Source organism: Nanorana parkeri, unplaced genomic scaffold (assembly GCF_000935625.1).
Source record: "Nanorana parkeri isolate BGI_ZX_2015 unplaced genomic scaffold, ASM93562v1 scaffold471, whole genome shotgun sequence".
NCBI classification, from domain to species: domain Eukaryota; kingdom Metazoa; phylum Chordata; class Amphibia; order Anura; family Dicroglossidae; genus Nanorana; species Nanorana parkeri.
In genome coordinates, this window is record NW_017306739.1 from 1,077,896 (window position 1) to 1,088,387 (window position 10,492).

The 10,492-nt window shown below is 35.1% G+C and overlaps 1 protein-coding gene across 1 annotated transcript in view; it reads left to right on the forward strand.

The window, feature by feature from the left end:
* LOC108790415 (band 4.1-like protein 4B) overlaps positions 1–10,072 on the forward strand; it is a 68,877-nt gene extending 58,805 nt beyond the window's left edge. Inside the window, exons 7-9 of the mRNA XM_018560668.1 lie at positions 4,475–4,543; positions 7,354–7,511; positions 9,637–10,072. Of these exons, the coding sequence (XP_018416170.1) occupies positions 4,475–4,543; positions 7,354–7,511; positions 9,637–9,706 (297 nt within the window). The 3' untranslated portion in view covers positions 9,707–10,072. The remainder of the gene's footprint in view (positions 1–4,474; positions 4,544–7,353; positions 7,512–9,636) is intronic.
* The last annotated feature ends 420 nt before the right edge of the window (positions 10,073–10,492 follow it).

Sequence of the window (10,492 nt, forward strand, 5' to 3'; positions counted from 1 at the left end):
CACTTTAATATTTTTTTCCCAAATTGTCTCTAATTTGCACATGTGTAACAAGTTCTGTTTTGTTTAAAATGAATAGATCCCTTAGAGATTTTTTTCTAGTTGAGGCTTCTATCATCTATCCCATAACATTGTCGTGCAATAATCTCAATAAATGACAAGCCATTGTTGAATGTGCAGTTCCATTAGCCATTATTCCCCATAATAAATACATTGCCCTGTTTTCCAGCCATTCAGTCTGTGATGGGAGTTGAACCTCTACCTTATCTTTTATGTTAAGCTGTCTTCAGATAAAATCTGGTGCTCCTGTAACAATTTTTTTATAAGCAATAGATTGTAAAATTTGAAAAAAAATGTAAACATGCATTAACAATGCAACAGTGGACCTCAGCCCATATCAGATCTGTTGTTACAACATGAACGACTTGTTGAACAATCAACATTATTTCCTGGAAGCATGTAGCGTTACCCACATGTTTATTCGAAACAGATGGCAGGAGCAGCAGGGTTGGTTTTACATTTTTTTAATTTACATTTATTTTTTACTTTTTATGACCTTTTTTTCATTTATTTTATTATTTTTCCTTTTATTCACCTTTTTAATTTTTTTAAATTATGTTATTATTATTTTTTATCACCTTTTTATTTTTTTCACTCAACTTTTGCTATCACAATGGGGCTAACACGCCCCTATGTGACAGCGTTTGGAGGTGACTGGTCCTTTTTATTGCGACATCAGGGGGTCTATTTGACTACTGATGTCTCCCCTGCTGTCCAATACATACAATCAAGCACTTCAGCCTGAGGCAGGGATCAGGTAAATAATAGTGCTTTACTCTGGTTCCCTAGACAAAAAAACCCAAAAAACTAGCAAGTTAACTTTTGCAGTGCAGGTGGTGTATTATTATTTTTTTAAATGGAGATAGTAATTTTGGAGTTGCTAATGCTAAGTTGTTTTAGAAGGTGCATGCTCAGCTCTGAACTTTAGCCATAACTTCACTTCTTGTGGACAGGTACAACATGACCCGCAGTAAGGAAATCATAGAATCAAGAAATTATTCAAAATGTTTGGTTTAAAAGATTCATTAATTTGTTTAATATCATTCCCCTTAGCTTCAGAAAGAGAGACAGCATAGTTAATAAGTTATTACTCTGTCATTAGAAGCTATGAAAAAGCTTTAGTTTAATGTAAAGTTCTTTAATCCATACATTGCAGTTCTGTAATCTTCGTCTGTGCACACTACTTATACCCTATGGGGAGGCACCTAAGCTTGTTTCAATATTTCTTAATTTGAGTGTAAATGAGGTCTGTGATTTGGGATTTGGGATCATGATCTGAATATAGAGAAGCAAAACATAGGTGATATGTAATTGTTCCCTTACTATACTACAAGATGTTTAAAACATTCTGGGTAATTGTTGGAGCTTTGTTTTCTTCATTTGTTTTTCTTTTAATATGTAGCAAATTAAATCAATCCAAATGTTTTAATTTGGAAAAAAAACAAACCTAACTGCATTATTCGGCTAAAACTGTGACTCAGAAGACTTGTTCTGTATTGAAAAAATATATATGTTTGGAAATCATAAGAATGAATATAGTTTTTTTGCTTTTTTCAAGACTGTCAGAAATGTGACAAATGGTTGTAAATATTGCACATTAGATGGCGTATAATCCAAACTGTTCAGTGCTTTGGCAGAAATTGCTCAATAACTGTCCATAGCTAGGGTATATGTATATACTGTGTTGTAAGGAGCATATTAACTATAATAGTGCAGGGATACGCGATAAGGAATAATAAGTTACCCCTCGGACAATGTAACCCATAGGTGTGGGTCTATTGTACCTAATGATCCAGCCATGGGGTCTATCACTGATTGAACCACAGAAAAAAATAATATTGACTGTTATGGGATTCTGCAATTTGCACATTAATATTGTTAAAGTGTGTGTATAGCCCAAACTCTCCCAAAATGAGAGGAATTCCTCTCTTAGACAGTTGTCCATGAACCAGTCATCCCCTATGGAAGATCCCCCTTACCAACCTTATCTATCTTAGGATAACTCTCAAATGTTGGATTTCCCTGCACTTTCTTTCTTGGGGATAATGGTCACAAGTACAGAGTGGTAAAACTTTCCAGTGAGGACACTTGGAAGAGTCTAACCCTTCCCCACTCTATCCAGGTTTTGCCTACAGATACACTTTAATTACTGTGGCATACCACACTCTGTTTTCCACTGGCAGTGTGAGATCTGAGTTCCCATATATTAGGATACACTGTGAAAACAAGATAATAAAAACATTTTCTTTGTATGGGTTTCCACAGCAACATGTTTGTTCCCAGTATTTTTCCTACTTAATAGGTTTCCCCTAAAGATCATTTCTGAATTGAATGGACTGCCTATTGTTTGATGTCTGTGGCTAGTTTTAGAGATATATTTTAAGAATTCATTTGAATGGTGGGTGGAGTGCAAAATGGTAAAGTGAAAATTCTACAAATCAGCAGGTTACGTGACAGGCAATGGCAGAACTACCACCATAGACACCCATGGGGTCGCTATGAGGGGCCCAGTCAGGACCAGGAGGGATGAGTTGTTCACATTGTCCTTTTGTCACCCACCACTCCATTACTTGGCTGCCAGTGCTTGTCCCAACTTTCTCCCTGTTAGTGTAAGCCGAGATGCGGAGTGATCTGCTCCCGACTCTTGTTTGATAGTTCTGGCTCTGATGTCAGAGCCAGCAGGTGCCAGAGGTAGCTGTTGCACTGTATGTTGGGACAGTAATTTGTGGCAACTAAATATTTTGCTATGGGGCCCTGTGGTTTCTAGTTATGTCCCTGGTGTCAGGTCCTAAAACATGAGTGTGAAAGAGTATCCACAGCAGAGGAAGGGAGAATGTTTTGTTCAGATCATTCGAATTTTGTTCATAATGAAACTCTGAAACGCTTGACTGTTTTCTGGCCAATCAGAAAACCACGTCTGAATTTAAAATGAAATTTCCGAAAGGTCCAAATCCGAATAATGAAACCAAACGGCGTTTGGACCCGAAAGAAATTCAAAAGGAGACTATTTTTATGCTGGCTTACATGTCTATACAGGAGCACTTACAATGATATCATAATATAAAATATCATCATAGTACCCCTAAAAAGATCAGTTTATGCTGAAAATATTTGTGAGTTACTAATAACAGATTAATTAAAATTGACTGACTATGCTATAGTTTATGTGAAGATCAATGACGGTATTATCACAGTTGACACTACCATGTGCCACAGAGAAAGGTTGCATCAAAATTTTTCTTTGGGTCCCAGGATCTGTAGTTATGTTCCTTTTTTTTATTTGAATGGAGCTCTAATTTAAAAAATTACACATTAGATTTGAAGGGATGTCAGCAGAGAAGCTGTAGCCAGATGACAAATACCACCAAAAGAAAGCTCTATCTGTCCCCAAAAAAGGGTATACAATTCATTTCAGTACAGCGCTGCATGACGGAATAAATGTCAGTTAAAGTACCGCAGCGCTGAATACTGAAAAATGGCCTGGATGGGAAGGGGGTTTAACACCGCGGATGTCAACTGGTTAAGTATTATTGGTTGTCACATGTTAATGCATCTTCCACATTACATAATGTATTATAAGGATAAGGGTGAGGGTCACATTGTTTAGCCAGTTGAGTGAGTGCTATCACTTTTTAAATCATTTTAGACCTAATTCACAAAGTTAACTCATAAAGAAAAGGGTTTCTATTTTTAAAATGTGAGCTATTTTAAGCTTCATTGAGATATGCAAATGTTACAATGTTACATGCCTGAAAATAAAGACCTTTATCACTGTGTTAAAACTTTGTGTATTGAGCCTATTATTTACTTTTATCATTACAAATTTAAAAACAACAGAAGCTACTGGCTATCAGCTCAGAGTAACAAAGCAATAATAAAATCTTATCCAGTCACAAATCCGTTGCAAAAGTTGGTTAATAAGATTTGTTTTCCCTTCACTTGTAGGAAATTATTTCATAAGAGATGTTATGATTTCCAATGCAGTAGCATAACTAAATTCATAATTTTTCAGACCTAAGTGATAAAAAAAATATTTCAAACACCAGTCTAAACCACAGTTCATGGTATAGCTAGTAATAGTCACATTCAACTGGATTTGTTCTGTAATGTTGAAGGTGTTTTGTACCTTATTCAAGCCACAAGCTTTTTCTACCCCAGCACTAATACCCACAAATGTACCACAGACACCCTAATCCAATCACAATGGAATGTGTCAAGGCAGATGTTGATTGTCCAAGTAATGGACAAGGGGTGCTTTACATGGCTAAAGGTATGAATCACTGTGTACAGTAATAGGTTCAGAAAGGAAATTCTAAGAAGTATTTCTTTTAGGAATTACAGTCACATTTTTCATGTTTGATTTTGTTTCTATTTTTATATCCTCAACAATAATGCATTGTTTTCTGTATTTTTTAAGATAAAGGCATATCCCGCTGAACCATCAAATTCATTTTTTGATCCCTTTACAACAATACAACCATATCCTGTAAGTAGATTTCTGTTTGCCTTGCCTAACATTTGATCATGTGCTTTCACGGTATGATGACATGGACCTTATGAATGATTTCCTTGCTGCTTGAGAAATCATCACTGATCTGATTATTGACCAAACAATTGTGACTAAAAGGGAAACTGTAATATTTTTTGCTGTCTCTGTCCTGTCGGGGTGAGTTCCATTCATTTCTCACCCTAAAGATACAACAGGAAGTTGTATCAGTCATCCAAACAGATTTCCCTCCTATTCCTGTTATGGTGATTATGATGTTATGGTGATAACTAAAATTCTGTTCTGGATTCCCCACCATATTCTGTCCTGATAATGGTCACCAGGACAAATGGAGATATGAATTTATCCATCAGGGACACGGACAGCAACATAAACCTGACAAGTGTTCTAACAATTTCACACTATCAAAAACGGGAAGAAAGTTTTGGCTATGCATGGACTTTAACCTCTTTAATCCATTGTTTTATATCTGTTTTTTTATACGCTACAGATAAGTAAACATTTATTAACATTAAAGAAGCAAACAAGGACACTGGAAAACATGTTAAAGGAGCCTAAAGCTTTGTTTACTAACTAAGAAGTAAAACACAAAATATTATTTTAAATAAAAAATATTTAATTTACCTGTCTTATAATATATTCTATATATGTACTGTATGTGTGTGTATATGTATTTATGTATGTATGTATATATAGATATATAGATATATAGATATATATATATATATCTATATAATATATATGAATTTTTTTTCCTCAATGACTGTACAGTACACATAGTATCAAGCATTTTGCATTCATAGTATAGGTCAATTACGATCCCATTTCTGTTGGTGCACAGCTGTAGTGCTGATATAGGGGCATACTGCATAGCTGTATTCTGCATATGATACAATTTAGTTTGGTTCATAAAGATAACCCATAATTACTACTGAGTTTAATACAGTTGTGTCAAGTGTAATGACAGACAATAATGTAGTATCCCTTAACCAATCAGATTTCAGGTTGGTGTAGTCCTAAATGCAAATTATAAGATTGCATGCTGTAGGTTAATGCCCTTTGCATATAGTCATTGCTCTTTGCTACTTTATTCAATAAATAAATAATGTTTGTCTCTAAAGGACAGTATTTGTTCTTCGAACATGACATTTATATAATTTTTCATCAGCTATTGAGTTCTACTGAATAAAAGCACCATTCCCCAAAAAATAAAAAGATGATGTTTGATCAAAACTGTGTCTAAAGTACACAGAGAGTACAGTAGCATTGTTTTAATGTATTTTTGAATGGCGACTTACCAAGTAGTTCTTTTTTTACATTTCTGGCAAGCTAGCCCTACCACATGATGCCTTAAATTAGACATCTGCATCCATGTGTGTTCAGTCTCAATTTTGGTGAAGAGATATTTTGCCTATTAGTTTTATTTACTGATTGTGTTTGCTGCTATAAAGTATTATAATCTAAACATTAGACATGTGCGATTAGTTTCGGTACAAAATTACATTCAGAAGAATTTGCATTATTTGGAGATTTGGATGTATCCGAATCTCCGATTAACATTAGTAATGGATTTCAACCAAACCAACAGAAATGAAAATGAAAACAACGAATTAATTGGGATTCATTCATTTAATTTGGATGTCACGATGCAATAGTTTGGGCCTTTGGTTAAAGGTTGATATATAGCCAGTCTTCCAAAATAACGAATTGTATGTAATAACGAACAACCGACCATCCGAAATTACAAATCAAATCGGCATAACAAATAACTAATTCTGCCAAAATAATTAATTATTCTGAAAAACGAATCATTCTAACGTAACGAATATGACGAAACAAAATGATTTACTTTACGAATAAAACATTTTTTTTGCCGGTGCACATGTCTACAAAACATTACTTATAGATAATCTACTCAGTAGTATTTGCCTGTACTTCTTACGAGCATGAAGTGGTAATGCCGGATCATTGTTATACAAAATGTTAATGAAATTATAATTAAATGGTATTATAACACCATTCCTCAAACCATGTATCATAGCTGCAATATATATGATAGTTGGAACAGATTTCCATGAGAGGTAGTAAATTAGTTAACTGCAAGTGAATTTAGATGATTGGGATAAATATAGATCATCAGACAAAAAAAAATAAAAAGGCAGATTTGATGCACATGGGCTTTGTTTGCCATTAGCCCTCTGTGTTCAAATGTTACATGTTGGCTAACATTGAATATTAAGTATGACACATGTGTATAACATTTGGTGTACCAAAATACCAATAAAATACACAGTGTTTGCTAATACATCACCTATTAATCACTATTTGCCTATCCATAGAGACAATTACAACATGAAACACATGAACACCTATGATACATGTATAATTAAGTAGTCAAATTATTATTATTTGTGATAAACAAAACTGATTTGTCTTTCAGTTGAACCAAACTGCTAATTTTTATTTTTTTAAATATAATACATAAAATATTTTTTTTAAATTAGATTAAAAAATAAAACTTTTACCCCAGCAATATAATCTGTTAAACCTGTTCACTGTGGCATCTCCATTTTACAGGCGTATGGACATCCATAAATACATTGCAATTAATTAATAAGTACATAAACAAATAAAAGCAAAGAAAGGCAGACCAGCCAATATTAATCCATTGTAAGAGAAGCAGTAGATTGTCCGGAGGACCGATGAAGCTAACTATTATATTTTAACCTTTGTCTTACTGCTTTTTGATGTCTGGGTAAAAGAAGGGATATATATTTTTCTTTTTTCAGGTAGATTTATTAGAGACACCAATACAACAGTACTCCTCTGCACAGCCCTCTCCAAAGAGAATGTCACCGGCCATTCATCTGGTACCATCCAGACAACTCAAGAACCAAGCACAAGCAATGCAGGGAGCTCATTCATCACACATATCTTTAGTGGACAGGTACTAATGTATATTCATCTACTGCAGCACGGTGTTTTGGAATCAAACGTTTGTCTATTAATACTTATTTTTGAACCCAACACTATATGAAAATGGTGCCAGCAGCATCAGGAAAATATGTAGGATATCATACTCTGTCTATATCTGTCCATATACAGAAAGGTCTGAATTTACCATTTTAACAAAACGTCATGTATGAAATAGAGAGGTCATTCATGAAGTGACTCTAAAATGAATATTCAAAACAAACTGCTCCTCCAAAGAAGACAATCAGCATTCATATTACATGTTTTTTTGAAAAACCCTACTAAATTAATACCCACCTCTCCTGCTGCATCTCTGCACAAGTAGAGAGAAACCGCTTGTTGAAGATCCTACAAAATCCAGCACTTCCAGGAGTGTCAATTTCCTGGCCCGAAGAATATGGACACAGACGCTCAAATAGAAAATACAATACGTCTATTTATTGACGTACATGCAAAACAAGCATAAGACACTTAGTGTAACTAAGATTGCTCTGCCTGATGAAGGGGATCCTACGAGACCCCGAAATGTTGCGCTAAGTGTGTTGTGATTTTTTTGCATGTATGTCAATAAATAGACATATTCTATTTGCTATTGGAGTGCCTGTGTCTATATTCTTCGTATCACAGAGACGGTGGCCATCCGTCAACTACCGCTGCACCCACCTTATCTTGATGGAACAGCGGTTAGGAGTGCGATGGGCATATGGATTATAATATAATATTGCCTGGCCCTCTGCATTTAGTGGATCAATCCTATGTCCTGTTGTGACATAGTGGCCGGTGGGAGAAAGCACAATGTGTAGCAGGGGACCGGGTAATTGACACTTCTGGAAGTGTCAGATTTTGGAGGATTTTCAGTTGGCACATTCTCCTTACTTCTACTGAGATTGTCAGCATGGACAGCAAAAGAGTTAGTATATACCGTATATACTCGAGTATAAGCCTGAGATAGTAAAATTAGGTACCTCGGCTTATATTCGGGTCGGCTTATACTCTTTTTTGCAGGGAAAAAAGTTAATTTTTGTAATATTTATTTTAGCAGCAGAGTCACTTTAAACAATTAATTTAAATAAATCTAGCATTCATATTACACAGTTGTCAATAAATACAGCTAAACTGACAAATGAAAATCTTGATACCTGCCACTACTTTGTTGGTTGAATGACAGGAAAATAAATAACTATCGAACAAAATCTCTTTCACATGACAAAGACACAAGTATCCACTTGTTTATTTATGTGTACTTCAAACATCCCTGGTGCCACATTTACAGAGCAACAGGATTCTAGTCATAAAGTTCTAATCAGTCTGATAGCCTTTTCTCTTGAAGAGATTTGCAGATAGTGGCAGTATGATATTGTACTGATGACGCTGATGCTCTATTCATATTTTATCCATGTTTCAGATCAAGGTATCTCTTAGAACTGTGTACCTTTCCTGAGAAGCAGTCAGGGGCCCTGCATTATGCTATAACAGACTCCTTAACCTCCAGTGGCGGGTAAATGGGAATTCTGGGGGCGCTGCCTGAGCCGTACCACAGTCAATAGAGTACAGTGGAAGTGCAGGCAGGGTGCTGGACAAAGCTCTAGGAACAAAATTGAAGTGAAATAGTTTGATACATATATGTAATTATAGCAGATTACATTGTATTGTGTGTATTCTGTGTAAATGTCATGTTTGCACTTTTGAATATCCCGCCGGCTCCGCCCCCCGCTGTGACGCCCGAAAACGAAACTGGAAGCCGAATGCTGGCAGAGGACACTGCGGGCTCGCAAATTAACCCCGAGCCACACTCAGGAATACCGCCAGGGAGGTTAAACATAATAATGCCCATTGTATTGCTTTGGTGTGATAGAAATTCCTTAATGTATTAAAGTGTATACAAATATTTAGAGCTTGGGCCACATTAACAGCATACAATTAAAATATAACGAGGGTATCTGATATCTTACTTTGAAAAAAAAAATATGTTACACTAAATATGTGCAAACTTTTTGAGCTACTAGAAGTTTGCTACTAATTGAGATACATTCCATCATAAGTTGTTAATGTTTTACTTGTAAATGAACACATTTCCTTTTATTTCCTTTTTTCTTTAGTTCAGAGGCACGCAGACGTGAGCTTGAAAGAGAGAAGATGATGAAAAGACTTTTGATGACAGAACTGTGAATTTCTTGTGTTCATCATCAGAGCACCGGACTCGGGTCTTTCGAGTGCCTTCTGTCACTTTACATTCCACTGTGTTATTTAGGAAGGCGAATGCCTCCTACTGCTTTGGAAATAATGGGCCAAAACTAGTGATCTAGACTACAGTTAGTTAAATACCAACATACTGCATGTAAAAAGGAAATGTTATTGCTTTATCTTGTACAATGTTTATTATTTGTAAATAGTTTAAGAGATTAACATTATACAGAATATTTTAATAGCTACAAATTATACAATTTATTATCCTACACAGCTTAATATTTTTCAATAAGGTAGTCCTTTCACATTTCTCATAAAAAGTTGAGTGAATGATTCAGTGATGGTGCAAAATTAAGTGTAACTCATCCAGAAATATTGCACATACATTGATGTATTCTGTTCTGATGTAAAAATGTATGACTAACTGTAGAAAGTATATAGATGGATTTAAGGTAAAAGGGCCAATGATAACTTGGAAATGGAAAGAAGATCTTTCCATTTCCACAGTACATATGATTTAAAATAAGTTATAAACTAAACCGTTTTTTTTCTTCTAAATATGCACAGATGTTTGAATTTTTGCTAAAAAAACAGTAATCACCAAGGAAAATGAATTAACCTGACCCTTGGCTGAGAGCTAGGTGAAGTGCCTCTGTTACAGGCCATCAACAGGGACTTGAGCAGAGCAGTCAAGATGAGCAGTCAAGATTTCTGCACCTGCAAGTCTTCTAAGTTTATTATTTTTATTACAGATATTCATATAGTGCC